The sequence below is a fragment of the Lacerta agilis genome, chromosome 12 (assembly GCF_009819535.1).
Source record: "Lacerta agilis isolate rLacAgi1 chromosome 12, rLacAgi1.pri, whole genome shotgun sequence".
NCBI classification, from domain to species: Eukaryota; Metazoa; Chordata; class Lepidosauria; order Squamata; family Lacertidae; genus Lacerta; species Lacerta agilis.
Genome location: NC_046323.1, coordinates 9211025 through 9226420, shown reverse-complemented (window position 1 = coordinate 9226420; position 15396 = coordinate 9211025). Strand labels below are relative to the sequence as shown.

General features: G+C 39.5%; 1 protein-coding gene across 1 annotated transcript in view; it reads right to left on the bottom strand.

Annotated features, from left to right (window-relative positions):
- CLASP2 (cytoplasmic linker associated protein 2) overlaps positions 1-15396 on the bottom strand; it is a 121522-nt gene that overhangs the window by 58830 nt on the left and 47296 nt on the right. Inside the window, 5 exon segments of the mRNA XM_033164958.1 lie at positions 282-417; positions 2024-2169; positions 2303-2395; positions 6706-6785; positions 10294-10440. Of these exon segments, the coding sequence (XP_033020849.1) occupies positions 282-417; positions 2024-2169; positions 2303-2395; positions 6706-6785; positions 10294-10440 (602 nt within the window).

Here is a 15396-nt window from a genome sequence, read left to right as displayed (position 1 = left end):
ACAAAAATTAAGATAGAAACCCAGATGGTGGAATGCTGAAAAAAGTTTTGGGCTACATAATAGCTTCATCTTTTCCATCTCATATCAAATACGTAAATAAGGAACTACAATTTCTGGAAAACATACAGTATATGATATAAAGAGGCCTCTGGCTGCCACAAATACTTCACACAAAGTACACAGGAAAAAGTACGCACTTATAGCCTTACTTGCCCAGTTAATATATGTTAATATGCCCAATACAGAAGTGGACTTTAAAAATAACATTGGCGCATACTTACACGAATGATAAATCTAATGGCTGCACACCCAGAAGTAGCCATAACTTTGGCGCTATTAGGAACCAGATTAAACAGAGTAGGCACAATGGATTCTGCGCCATGATCAAACTTGTTTCCCAGAACGGTTGAAAGATGTCTGGAATAAATTGAGTAAAATTGGTTATCAAAACTAATTCAGCACCAACGATATGAACTGTAATTACTCTTTGTAAATAATAAAAAACCCTTTCCCCAACATGTTCCTAACTTTGCATGTTACATTTAACATAGCCCATAAACATGCCTGGCTGGACCAGAACTTCAGTTTAATCCAGCTTTCAGTTTCTAATGTCAATCAGCCAGATAGTCCTCCCATTTGTCTCCCACAAATTTTTTTGAAGATGAACCACCCAGATCCCTATGGCAAATCTGAAAACACAAACCCCATGCTTGCCCCCCTTAACCACACTCCTAGATAGGAAAGCCATTCATCTTGTGATTAATTTGAACCAGCTGACTAATTGGATAGTTCATTATGCACCTCACCATGGCAGACCAATAAATGTACATGGGAACTACTGTCTCAGTCAAGTACTATCATTTCTCCCAGCTAATCATGCATAAGGATAGAAGCATCTTCAGCAGATGGCAATTATACAAGTGTCTTGTCCTTTCACTTCATTTAAGAGATGCAATGAAAATCAGAAGAATAGTTATAATATAATAGCCTATTACATGAAGCTATCATTTCCCGGCCACAACACACACATTTTCCTGGAATCCAGCCCCATGTAAAGCACTGCATTTATCCCAGCGGAGAGTAATCTCTGGCCTGTGGCTGTTAGGCCAACCAGGCTTCCCCATTTGGCCTGGGAGGCCGGCTGAGCCAAACCACACCTACCTCTGCAGCCACAACTTAGATTCAGAGTGTGTGTGTGTGTGTGTTTGTGTGTGGACAGAGAAAGAGATAGTTTGACCGTAGTAGTAGAACCTCAAACTGGTTTACAAGAAATAATGACTACCATGCTTCTTTATAATAATGCGCATGCTCACATGCTTGCAGTCACTAAGCGCAACTGATACATGAAATGTAGCCCAGAGGGTCTTTTGCCAAGAGGTGGGCTCACAGCAACGGCATTTGTATTACTTTTAGAAATCTCTTTAAATAATGAGCTTCTCCTACAATATGCTTCCCACAATGCTTTTGCCACAAGAATTGCAAACATAAAATTGAAAGTGTGATTGATGTGAACGTATCAAATGCTTTAAAACAGAAAGCAAATCAAGTCTTATTATCAGCTCATGGTTTTGAACATTTAAGATTAGAAATAGCAGGGTGGCCTGTGTCTGCTGTTACTATCACTGCAGGGCATACCACAATAATTCTACTTTGGATGATCTAATGCATATTAATATTCTGCAAAATGAATGCCTTTCTGCAGCATTGTTTATGACTATTCTTAAACATTATATCCCTTTAATAGGAGATCTGCTCTAGCAGGAAACTAATAATCTGCAAAATATGAGAACTACCACACCTCCAAAGTAACAAAGGGCATACAGATGCATAATGTGTCCTGCAGTTGTGTTCTAAACTCTTATTCATGTTTTATACAAGTTATGTTACTTATCATAATTATACAGATAAGCCATGCAACGCAACATTTCTAGTGTATTTCCAATGAGGACTTCACTATTCAACTGATTAAACCACAGCCAAGTACTGTAGTTTTGTATTATCAGTTTCCTTAGCAGATACTTACGCTACTGTAATGCATGCTTCTCTAACCACTTGTGATCTGAGATCTTTAGCTGATAATTTAAATGCTCCATCCAACAGCCGTAAATGCTGGAAAAATCCGTCATACTGAGCAGCTCCAGCAACAAGTAACGACCGGACCTTCTTGAGCTGGAGGTGGGGAGTGGGATAAAGGGGGAAAGAATTGGTATATTATCATTTCTAATTCCAAACAGATAAATTTGACAATAAGCTACTGTTTGAGTCAAATAAATATGTACAATGTAATATTAAAAAGATATACCGCACTGGCTCGTTGATCCCAATCATGCTTATCATCTGACAAGATTTCTCTGATTTTATTTAGCGTCTCTTCGAGTTCACGACTAGAATAAATCTGAAAAGAAAAGATGATGAGACTAAGACTGAGTTTTGCAGAACTCAAGTAATCAAGCCAAGTAGCATTCTAGAATGGTGGCAACCCTCCACTCTATGGGAGGGTTAAGGATAAGAGAGATAAGAATTATCCCGTAACTGGTTATTGTTAATGTTTCTGATGGGCGAAGTCCCTTTCCACTGCAATTCTGTCAGATGTGGTTTCATTTGCTGTTTGGCAGGCAGTACAAAGCAGGCATAGTATTACCGGTGAGAAACATTAAAGTGTGCAAACTTCTTTTAAAAAAATAAATCATCAGCATGTCTTGGACCCAAAATTTTAGTTATCTACTAGAAAAGTACCCTAACTGTTCTGTTAAGTCCCTACATGCCCAAATATTAATCAATATAAAATCCAACCACAGAAGTGAGAGGAAGTTAATGAAAATGTTCAGTTTGATAACAAAGGAGTGCACCTATATTAAGTTTAGAAAACACTATAAGGCAGATACATGGGTTTAAGCAGTCCTAAATATGTAGGGCTAAAATTTCATGGATGAAACTCAGCATCTTGAATTCAGATCCAGGAAATGGAGCCAATGCAAATGGTTATGTTAAGTCTATATTTCAGCATCCTGTTCCTCTTTTGGGGACAAACTCATGGGCGCCTATATGGATGCAGATGTACTAATTCAGCCTTTATTAACAAAAGCCCAAGTAAATAATTAAGAAAATGTATATCAGGGTGATAAATGGCAAGAAAAGGAAGAGAAAGGAAAAATATATATGCTGGCTTGTATATACAGTATCTTTAAATAATTAATGCTATAAAGTGTTGCTTATATTGCAGGCAGCCAATAGAGGGCAACAGAATACAACAAGAGCTTGTCCTACTCACAAAGGAATTAAAAACCATTAAAACACTGAATTAATTGACAGCAACTATAAAAAGCACAATGTTTGGAAAGTTCACTGAACACTGCATATGAATTTTTATTCTCACCCTAAAGTTTGGGGGTTTTCAGGTAAAAGAATTCCCAGCCTCTACTGATAAGGGTGGCTCTAACTTAAATTTCATTCAGTCTATTATTTTCTGTCTAAATTTCTGGGGGGAAATCAAGTTATTATACATCCTACGTTTGATTGGGATACTCCTTACTTTGTCAAAACAACAGCCTATATTCCACAGAGTCAGGGATAGTCCACAATTTCACCACCTAATTGTTATTATGGAGAAAATGTAACAAAAAATATGAAATCTGTAACCGAGACCCTGCCCTTTTCTTTGATGCTGACCTTGAGCTGTTTCTCAGCAACATTCCTCTAATACAAATCACTAATGATGATGATGATGATGATGATAATAATAATAATAATAATAATAATAATAAATTTTTTTATACTCCCGCCCATCTGGCTGGGTTTCCCCAGCTACTCTGGGTGGCTTCCAACTAGATTAAAAAATACATTAAAACATCAGTCATTAAAAACTTCCCTAAACAGGGCTGCCTTCAGATGTCTTCTAAACGTCAGATAGTTGTTTTTCTCTTTGACATCAGGTGGGAGGGTGTTCCACAGGGTGGGTGCCACTACCGAGAAGGCCCTCTGCCTGGTTCCCTGTAACTTTGCTTCTCGCAGTGAGGGAACCGCTAGAAGGCCCCCGGCGCTGGACCTCAGTGTCCGGGCTGAACAATGGGGGTGAACGCTCCTTCAGGTATACTGGGCTGAGGCCATTTAGGACTTTAAAGGTCAGCACCAACACTTTGAATTGTGCTCGGAAACGTACTGCGAGCCAATGTAGATCTTTCAAGACCGGTGTTATGTGGTCTTGGCGGCCGCTCCCAGTCACCAGTCTAGCTGTCGCATTCTGGATTAGTTGCAGTTTCTGGGTCACCTTCAAAGGTAACCCCATGTAGAGTGCATTGCAGAAGTCCAAGCGGGAGATAACTAGAGCATGCACCACTCTGGTGAGACAGTCCTTGGGCAGATAGGGTCTCAGCCTGCGTACCAGATGGAGCTGGTAGACAGCTGCACTGGACACAGAATTGACTTGGGCCTCCACAGACAGCTATGGGCCCAACTCACAAGTTATGCAGGGGTTACGTTCCAGGGATGGTGCATAAAGTTGAAATCACATATAGTCAAACTGCTCCTGGAACCACCCCTTCATGAACAATTTCACATTCCAGAGCTAGTGCATCAGGAAATAATTCAATTCAAACCTGGAAATGGTGGGAGAAAGTTGGGAGAATGAGCCCCCGTGGCTCATGAGGTCAGTGAGGGTGGAGGAAGCTCCAAAGAGACCAGAGGCACAGCGGTGATTTTGCTTACACTGCTCATCCTCTCCGCCTAACAGCTAAGGTGCGCTGTAGCAAAGCTTTCCTGCATGTCTGTAGCCTCCTGCTGGCCCCAGAGCTTCCATTCTAGTTGTGCGTATTTGGGGATACAGTATTTTTGGTATGGATTCAAGGGAGAGAAGTGCAAAGGGTGTTTAAAGGGTGATCTCTACGCAATTTCACTTAGGTGTGCAGCAGCCTGGAATGTAACCTCCGTGTAAGTGGGGCATTTGCCTGTATTTCTTTCTCAACGCATATTTTAGAAATGTCAGTCTTACTATAATAGTACTATAATAACAGCAAGTGCTTGCTAAAATGGTTTGTTTTACTGTGTTCTAATTGAACAGGAAGGACTTATGTACCCATACGGGAAATCTTTATAGAAGTCATGCTGCAATGACCATCAATACAGTTTAAGCTTTAATTTCACACCATTTACACAAACAGTTTAGAGCTAGTGAAAATCAATTCTGATGTAGTCAAACAAAATGGTCAGGGTTTACTGGATTGTTGTTGGCGAAACTCTGAGGCCACACTGAGCCAAACAATTTATCAGAAATAACAGAACTTGGCCAAAATGACTGTATGTTTGTTATAGATAAGAACCATTAAGATTCCAAAACTATGTAGTGTAATTTCATCAGATGGCCTGCTGTTGCCGAGAGAATCCTAAAACATGGCTGAAGCATATGCTGTCTCCAGCATGACCTGTGTTTAGTTGTTGGCTCCTCACATTGCCTCTGCCCAATCCCTATCTAACAATTCCTACATGCTGTGTTATATCTATCTTGTCCTGATGAAGAAGTATACGTAAAATTATTACAGACTTATGAAACACACTATGCATAATGTTTTGACTGTAGGAATTGAGATTTGTGTCATGCATGCACTCTCTCAGAAGGATGATGAGCAGAGGAACAATGAAAGCTACTGCTTTATCACATAAGATGCCTTGTCTCAATGCTGCTAGGACACCTGTGACCGAAACAGAATTTAAGGATTATTTTGTTGGGCTGTTTCCCCTCCACCAAGTGTGTGTGTGTGTGTGTGTGTGTGTGTGTGTGTGCGTGCAAGTCACCTGTTTGCTTCCATTTAAAAAGCATACAGTGGAACCTCTACTTACAGACATAATCTATTCCGGAGGTCTGTCCGCTGGTTGAAATGGGACACTAGAAGAGGCGTCTTGTGCATGTGTGCATTCGGTAGTAGCGCGCTTCTGCGCATATGGCAGAAGCCGCTTCTGCACATGCGCGAATCGCGACAAACCTGGTGTTTACTTCCGGGTTTGCCGCTGATGCAACTTGGAACATTCACGAGATGAGGCGTATGTAAGTTGAGGTTCCACTGTAATTGCTTTTGAAATTTGCTCTCAAAATATACTAACACATTTTGCTTAGTCTGGCACTTAGGAATGTACCTTGATGGTTCAATACTACAACCACGTAATTTTATAATAGACTAAGTGAAATTTCAGTTAATACATTATTTACAGGGAAATAAGCTGCAAAGGCCTTGCAGCTCAATGCCCAGCTCAAGACAGACTCCTCCACAATATGTATTTAAGCCACTTAGGATTAATCCACTTTACCATAGCTGTCGTATGCCACAAGCAGATGTGGTCAGAGAGTCTTATCCTACAGATTCCTGACCAATAAAACTCTCTCAAGCCACACAAGATAGTTCATGCATGTAAGCTAAACTGCACCTTTCACTCTCACCCTGCTCAATCTGATATGGAAGATTATTCCCAAATATATTTATAATTTAAAACCTGACTGTGAGAATTTAACTCAGCTACCAGACCTCCCCAAAAGAAAACTCATTCATTCAAACCCTTTTAGCACACCTTTCCTCGAGTTCAAGGCAGCCCGTGGAACTCAGTAAACATTCAGTTATTAAAAGAGGACAGTTGTGCTGTGAAATCAAATTTGCATATTTTTTTTTGAAGTGCTCCCAAATTGAAATCTTATCATGAACAAAACAGACTTCACCTTACCTGTACAGTAGGAACATCTGTAAATGCCTTTATAAAATCATCTTCATCGACAGCACCAGCTCCTCCTTCCTTGGTGGTGCCTGTAAGTGATAGGACTGCAATTATATGTCTGCAATTATATGTCTGCTTGTTATATTTAATAAAGCTTTGGTCTAATAAAAACAAAAACATGTATTTTACCTGGGATTTTAAACTACTGTTAAGAAATAATCGGACTGATTAAATTACTGGTTTTTATTACGTAAGATACAATTTTAAATGCTTGAACTACCACAGGGTGCTGCTGAATATTTACAAGAATGCCAACCTACCCTGCCAGGGCAACAAATTCTGTACCAAGAAAACCTGAATTCTGTCACCCATATAATTATGTAGATTTGCATAGTTTGCATAATTTATTCTGCTTCTCAGGGGTGGGCAAAAATGATGACAACAACTGTGGCTGTCCCATGCTCAAAGGTCAAAAGAAAAAGAAAAAAGCACAAAGTCTAGTATCTCCAACCATAACACACAAGGGATAAAAGCTGGAATCACTGGCAAGACAGGCTGGAAGACAAAGACAAAGTAGGGTGAGAATATACTATAAAGAGCCAAAAGAATGTTGTGCTTCTTAATGTGGTGCAAGGTTCATCAATTAATACCAATGAAGTGAATTAAGCAGCAAGGAGGAAGAATGCCTCCAGCCCAAGAAAGAGGTGCTCTATTTAAACAGGGAAGTTAAGAAAGGTCAAAATTAGAAATTTAGTTGCATGGATGAAAAAAAGATTTATGTCAGAGACTGAGAATTTACAAGATTGAGCTTGCCCCAAATATGTTTTCCATTTTCAGCATTTAGAAGCATTATACACAGCTGGCTTTACCAATTGCAACAAGTGGCTCAAATGAACGATGAAACAGTGCTGTGTTCGCATGAACATATATTGGCTCAACAAGCTGCTATGGACAAGCCTTTGGGCTCCACATTCGTTCCTTGATTCTCATGTATGAGTATGGAACCAGGAAGTCTTCCATTAACAAAATTTCCCATTTCATCTGAATTGGGAAACTATGGTTAACAGCTTCATGACAATTCAGAATATAAGCCAACTTCTAACCATGGCTTAATATTTATGGCAGTGTTTTTAAACTGTGTTCCAGTGGTTTTTGAGAATTTTATTAGCAACTCCCCAATAAGGTAATGTGTAATGGTGGCCAGACCTACACAAATCATAGTTTGTCCACCATTACTAGTATTGTAGTGTGGAATCACAGGAGAGCACTCTGTGACAGTACACATGCCCAGTGTGTTCATGTGACACAAAGCTCACGTGAGACAATGGTAAAGCCTGACATTAGCTAAATGATCTTCATGAATCAAGTGTGTATTCCTCAAAAGTGTACAGGGTTCCATGTGAAATGTTCAAGAAGTTCTTGGAGAACAAGTTAATTTAGGCAGTTCCCTGAAGGCAGAAAGTCTGAAAGGAAACAGACACTGTAGCAGTCTGCAGAAATAAATAAGCAACGTTTGGAGGAATCTGTATTATTGTTGTTGTTATTAAAAGGAATGAAAGCTGACACTTGCACTGGGCTAAAAGTATTGTAAACTAATAAGACAACACAGGCCTTAAAATGCAGAGCCTGTAACATAAAAGATTAGACAACTAAAATGTGTTAGTTTTAAGCTTAGGAAAGCAAATGCTTTAACTAATTCTGTATATTAAAATGCCACTTGACATATCTTTAGGCAACTCATTAAACTTATTAGACAACATGTTTGTGGCCTACTAGGTGAAATATAACTTTGCATGTAAATAAAAATAGCAATGTTCTTTTCACACTTGAGTGCATACACCTTTGCTAGAGGGCGACTTCTAGCAAATGTTTAAATTAGAAGAATGTAAGATACTGTATATGTGATCTGGCTCACACAACATGCTAAGCCAAATTGATTCTAAATTCCTATGCCCACATTTATGTTTTAACTGTATCGGATTAGAAATAGTTACCACCTGAGTTTACAAAGGCGAGGTGGCTCACATGTCAAACTAAAAACTAAAGGTGAACTGTTTTTACATCACACGTATAAAAACCAGGGAAGTATTGAACGAAGGTTCTATGGGTTTGGTTTTTGCTGAAACATCTAGTATCTCTAAAGCCAAATTTAAAAAGAAAAGAAAAGAAATGAGGTACAGAATTTCAGAGGAAATTATAAAAAAGAATAATTCAAACAAAACCTAGAGTAATATGCTAAGAATTTACCAAAAAGTAAACTCAGATCCTTTGTATACAAAGAAAAATTTTGGGTTTGCATTTCACCCAGCATCCAGTGCACACCTGTTGTGATATACAGAATTATACAGGACAAGGTAACCTCTTCTTTTTTTTTACAACTGTTATGTTTAATTGCCTGCTCAGGGTTGCAGCATTCGTGTCCTACATCAGTGGTTCCCCAAGGGTGTGGTGTGCCACACTGGTGTGGCAGGAGAGGAAGGCAAGTGTGGCGAGAAGAATCAAGGACAATCAAAGAAACTGTTAAACATTTCAGTTTAGGGTAATGTAATATAACATAGTATCAATTTTTATTTATTTATTTGCAGAATAGGGATAGATATCTTTTCAAAATGAGAGCAAGAGCATCAAGTGTACAATCCTACGGTAGTTGTGTTTTCCAATAAATTTCTTATCAATAAAAAATTCGGCGTGGCATGAGCAAATTCTTATTTTGAAAGTGTGGTCCAGATAAGTTTCAGAACCAAAGCCCCAGCTGATCTTAAGGAGCTACCCGGTTCACATAGAAAACATGAGTAACAATCCTTCCAGCTTTCATAATGCAACTTCTGCAACTACTTAAAACCACAAGATAAAAGTCAAAATGGGAAATATAACATTAACTAAACCTTTCCGACAGACAACTGCATCCTAAATATAAATTCAGTGCATCAGTAGCCTGCATTAAATTTTGCCACTGTAATTTTGATTATACTTAAATGATCGCAGTAAGAGAAATGTTATTTGCTTTAGAAAGTCCTCAGTTTCCAGCCATTTCAAAAGAAAATAAATGTCTTCCAACTTAAAAATCCTAGGGACATGCATGTGAATACATAAAACAGATTTGTCTATGAACCAAATCAGCCACACTTATACAGGAATTAATATCACAGTACTGTGGTGTGGTCTACAATTCCTTTTTCTCAAACAAATGGCTTGAGTCCACTTAAGAGATTATTTTACCTATTTCTAAGTTATTATATAACAGCAGAGATGTTTCAATATCAAGTAATGCATTAAAGCATTAGATTCATCACTATGCAGTGTAAGTAAATATAAAATTTAAGAACTTCACGTTCCGGTTCAGTTATGGTTCTCTGGATATTAACTGGAATATCATCTATATCCACACACATGCACTAATTTCATGTATGCACACACTTTGCCAAGGTTCTTCACACTTTCTAGGTCTGCAAAAAATACTGCAGTTATGAATTAAACATTACCCTTCGAAGTTCCTCAATATGAATTATGGCTGAGACAGGGTCAGCAAACAGAAGAAACAAACACAGAAAAGGGGGAATGGGGAAGAACGCTCAAGGGTCAATAGTTTGGTTTTACCTCCAACCTTAGGCCCACCAGCAGAACCTGGCTTTCTTGAAGTATTTGAGGGAGTTGCAGGTTTTTTGGCTGCAGGAACCTTGAAGGCTGAGGCAGCTGAAGATGGCCTATTTCCATCCACTGACTCTTCATCATCAAAGCTTTTATCTGGAAAGGATGTTTTAAAACAAAATCTTGTGTTATAATCCTTTTTAAAAAAGAAAGAAGCGCCTTTTAAGCAGCATTCACTCAGAAGTTGCCAAAAATCAAATAAAATCAATACTAATTATTATGTCCTTTGTCTTCAAAGCTGTAGACAAGTAATAAAAAGAAAACAGGGGGGAAGGAAGTCATTTCATTTCATATAATGGCTTTGCAAATGATGGTGGGGGAAAAACATTTTAAAAATTCTAGTATTTCAACAAGAAAAAAATATTTTACAAGGCAAGTATTGTCCATTTCTAATTTATTGCTAAAACTGAACTCTCACAATTAAATTCATTCCCAGCATTTTAAGAGAGAACAAAACCTCTGCTTTTCTACTACTCATGCTTGCCGTCTCTACTACACATCCTCCTCCCACAGTGTGTCTGCTAACACTCCCTGCTTCATTTCTTCCACCCTGATTTCAGCACTTACAATCACAGATCCGTTTGCAGATCAGCCGCCTCATTCCTCTGACAGCTCTCAATGCCCCTTGCACTAAGATACTCTCACTTGCTCACATGGCCACATGGATGGAAAATCTCAGTGCTAATCAAAATATTCTGTGAAAAACTGTCAGAAAACACCATAGATCCACCACGGAGATTTGTGCCGGCATCCTTCTCTCTCTTCCCTGCACTAGGTACTGAAACAACCAATCGGCTGCAAGGTGACATCATCTCCTGGTAGCCACTGCCAGATGAAAAGGTGAAAATTCTTCACACATATAAATTCATTCCCATGCGCAAACATTTGCAGCCACCGTTCTATAAGCTATTAAATGAAATTTTAGAGGCATAATACTCTTTGAGACCTTAGCCTTAACCCCACCCTGCAAATTTCAAGGGTGTTGTCTTTTGCCTAGTAAAGTTTCCCTCCCATCTCCACAATTTTTGCTTTCATGATAGCATATTCCATTTAGCATCTCAGACTAAAAACCCAGTATTGCACAAATCAAATGAGACAATTTTACAGTCAGGTAAAAGGAAGCTGCATTTCTTTAGGACCCTGAAAACGTAAGGGAAACCCAACCTGTAGTTTCCCTCACAAACAAGATGGGCGAGGCTGACACACAGCTGCGTAAGGGAGATGCACACCCATGTCACAGATTTCCTTTCCCGGAACCATTATTATTATTATTATTATTATTATTATTATTATTATCCTGTCATCCTATTATTATCCCTCTAATTTCTGAAATTCTTTGTTTACCCTCAGTGTGCTTCTATTTTGGAAAATTAACACAACCTATTTGTGGAAGGCTGCATTTCCATGACATTAAAATCAATTTCTGCCCAAACTGTGATCACCTAGATTGGGAAACATATATTAAATATCACAGGTGAAAATGTGGGTTTAGAAATACTGGCTTAGCCCCATGACCACTGACCTGCTTTGCTTGCTCTACCTAGCTATGTTTCTTAATTTAAAGGTTTACAAAATGCTGCACATTTTTAAAAAAAATAAAATGCACTTCCTTCCATTACAGTGTTACCCAACTCTGAAGATTTTGCATGCAGGGATATGTTACTATCAGAATGCAAGAGGAAGACATGAAACACATTATTCCATGAGTTTCCATGGAAACCGTACTCTGCCTTTGCACATGAACTGGAAGACAACATTTCAGTTCTCACTACAAGAGACGCCTTTAACCCTTACGGCATGAGAATTCAGACACACTGCTGACTGTTTTAAGCATGGTGAAACCTCTACAAGTGCAGCACGAGAAATAATGCACTGAGGATAAAACTGAACCGTAAACAATCTCATTTCTTAGAGCTAGGTGTTTTCTCAACACACAACTACAAAAGTACACGGCAGAAGACAGTAGCTTTTACACAAAGCTTGTGTGAGGTATTAAGATTTCCTCGCAACACAAGAGGCAGCTACCTAGCCAGTTAATCTTAACCATCCATGAATCTTAACCATCACCAATTGCAAGAAAACTTCTGATCTGAATTCAGATTCTCTCTTCTATAGTTTCATGAACAGACAGTTTTTTTTCTCAGGAAAGTTTAAAATTTGTTACCAAAAATAATACATGATTTTTTCTTGCAGGAGCATAATAACCAGCAACATATGCTCAGGTGGTTTAACATGAAGACAGCCCCGTAGCCATCTGAAATGTAGTCTGGGTTTCCTGCAAAGGACCAGGTTATTAATTGGACTGCCTTCTCCTCTAATAGGCTGCCCAAACACCAAGACCATAATCTAGGCTCTGCTTCAGGAGTCCCAACTTCGGAGATGAATGCCCTCCTCACGAAGAGCTGCCAGACATCTACACTAATGTTATTTAGGCACAAGGCACATGTGTTTAAAAAAAAATAAATATCCAGGTTTTTCAAGCTCATGTTGCAGTTTTGTTTTATGGAGTTTCTTTTGCATGTGCTGCTGTTGAAATTAATGGTTCTTACATTTTTAGTAGTGTTGTATGATAGATAGCTACCTTGGCAGCTCTTGGATGATGGAGGTGCAGGGCATAAACGGAATAAGTAACTAAATGAGTAAATAAAACGAGCAAATTAGCCCTCAAAAGTTATTCGTCTGCATGGGAACTAGCGGGAGGGACAGCAACAGCCCACTGCATTTCTATGCTGGGTTCAAAGGAGGCAGCAACCCACTTCAAATGACAGAATTGTAGAGTTGGAAGGTACCCTGAAGCTTCCAGGAGAGATGGCCATCCAACCTCTGCTTAAAGACCTCCATGGAAGTAGAGTCAAAAACCTTCTGAGGGAGTCTGTTCCACAGTCGAACATCTCTTACTATCAAAGTTCTCCCAGCTCCTTCAACTGTTCCTCATAAGGCTTGGTTTCCAGACCCTGCCTTGATCATCTAGGCTGCCCTCCTCTGCACACATTCCAGCTTGTCAACATCGTTCTTAAATTATGGTGCCCAGAACTGCACGCAGTGTTCCAGGTGTGGTCTGACCAAGGGAAAATACTTCCCTTTACCTGGACACTATACTTCTGGTGATGCAGCTTGGAATAGCATTAGCTTTTTTTGCTGCTGAATCACACTGTTGACTCATGTTAAGCTTGTGCTCTACCAAGAACCTGACATCCTTTTCACGTGTACTTCTGGTGTGTCCTATCTTATGTTTGAGGAGCTGGTTATTCCTGCCTGAGCGTAGAACCTGGTACTGTTAAACTTGTGTCCCTGAGCACGCGCACACCCATCAATAGAAATCTACAAATGTCACCATCACAAGTGTCCTTTTCAAGATCCTGAGCCTAGAGACACGCTGCAGCACACTGCTTCTTCCATTGCAAACCGGGGGAAATAAGCAACAGAACACAATTTCCAGAGTTTGCAATTATTACAGACTTACAGTCATGCAGAGCAGGTACATCAGTACGCCACACCAACAGTTAACAGGAGGGAAACCATTACTATTGCTGTATGAAAGGAGAGCAAAGGGTGCTAGGGATCTGGCAGGCGGTGAGAGAGGCCGAAATGCAACGAGGAAAACTCCAATTGCAAATGAGGCGCGGTTCAGTCACACAAGGGTAAGACAGACAATTAGGAGAGGGCATCGAGGAAACAATAGAAACAGAAAAAGTTGTACTCTTGGGCAGCCATTATGACCGGAGAATATGATCTTGGGGCCATTCTACAGTAATTATTTGTGGATAACCAGCCCTTCCACAAAACCAGGTTGCAGAGTATGCTCTATTCCCATACAGAACATAGTGCAATATGGAACCGAAAGTAGGTATATAACTTGTTAGATTCCCTGGAGCCCTGCAGTGTATGGTTCTCAAGAGACACATTTAAGAGTTCTACAGGAACTCTCCCAACTGGTTAAAAAACAACAACCCTGAAGTATCTTCACAAGGGGAAGCATGTATGTTCTCTTGAGTTTCTGACACAAACCAAGGAAAATAATGAACACTGAGGAGATAGAAAAGAGAAGCCATGTAAGGGGAGAGCTCTCCCGGTGAAGCTTCACCAAGACTGGGGTTGCTGGGCAGACACAATCAGCCTTAAAGGGAGGGATGAACAGTGTAAGAGTGTATGTGATCTGGATTATTCGAGCTTTCCCGCCATATCACATTTATGAATCTGCTCACAAGTCTCCTTGCTACTGCTTCCAAGTAAAAAATGTGGCGGTGGATGTCATGTGTAGAACTGAGGGACTATCAATAATGTAATAATAATAATAATAATAATAATAATAATAATAATGTAAATAATGGGTGTGCTGGTAAAAACCCTTGCTTGGCACAGGCACATGCAGAGTGAAGCCTTAGGAGCAAAGGCACTACCTAAACAAGTATTAAATATAATATTTCGTCCCAGATCTGTTACCTATCACCATCAGGGATTCAGACATTTTTGCTTGGCTAGGTAGCCAGTCATTCCTGCAACCCAGCCCCTTCCACAAGTCCTTTTTTGCATGCACGAAAATGCTAATGAACTCCCAACAATGAACATACATAAGTGCAGATCAGCAATCCAGGAATCTTCAAGACATCACCCAAAGTATGGAATTTGTGGATAGCGAAGCCTTGCATCCAACAGATGTGTCCAAATTCTTTGGAGGTGGGGTGAGGGTAGAACACTGAAAGGGGTGATGGTTATAAAATGGTTGATTTTTTTTTAAGACTAATTACAAAGAATACAAGGATTGAAAGTACAATTTGGTAATTATAGGGGAATGAAATCTGAAGACAAAAGAGGGAGCATGGGGAGGAAATGTAACAAAATAGGGGAAATGGAATCTAATCAAGGAGTATAGTTTCCCCTGACTGACAAAGAGGTTAGGAGGAGGAGTTGACATAATATACAAGGGAAGAGTTGGAGTAAGAGAGATAAAGAGCTGAAAGACTAAGAAAAAGGAACTAGACTACTGTGGAAATTAGAGTGCATACCTGGAGCGCTCCAGAAAAAAAGTCTGCAAATGTAACTAGAAGCTGA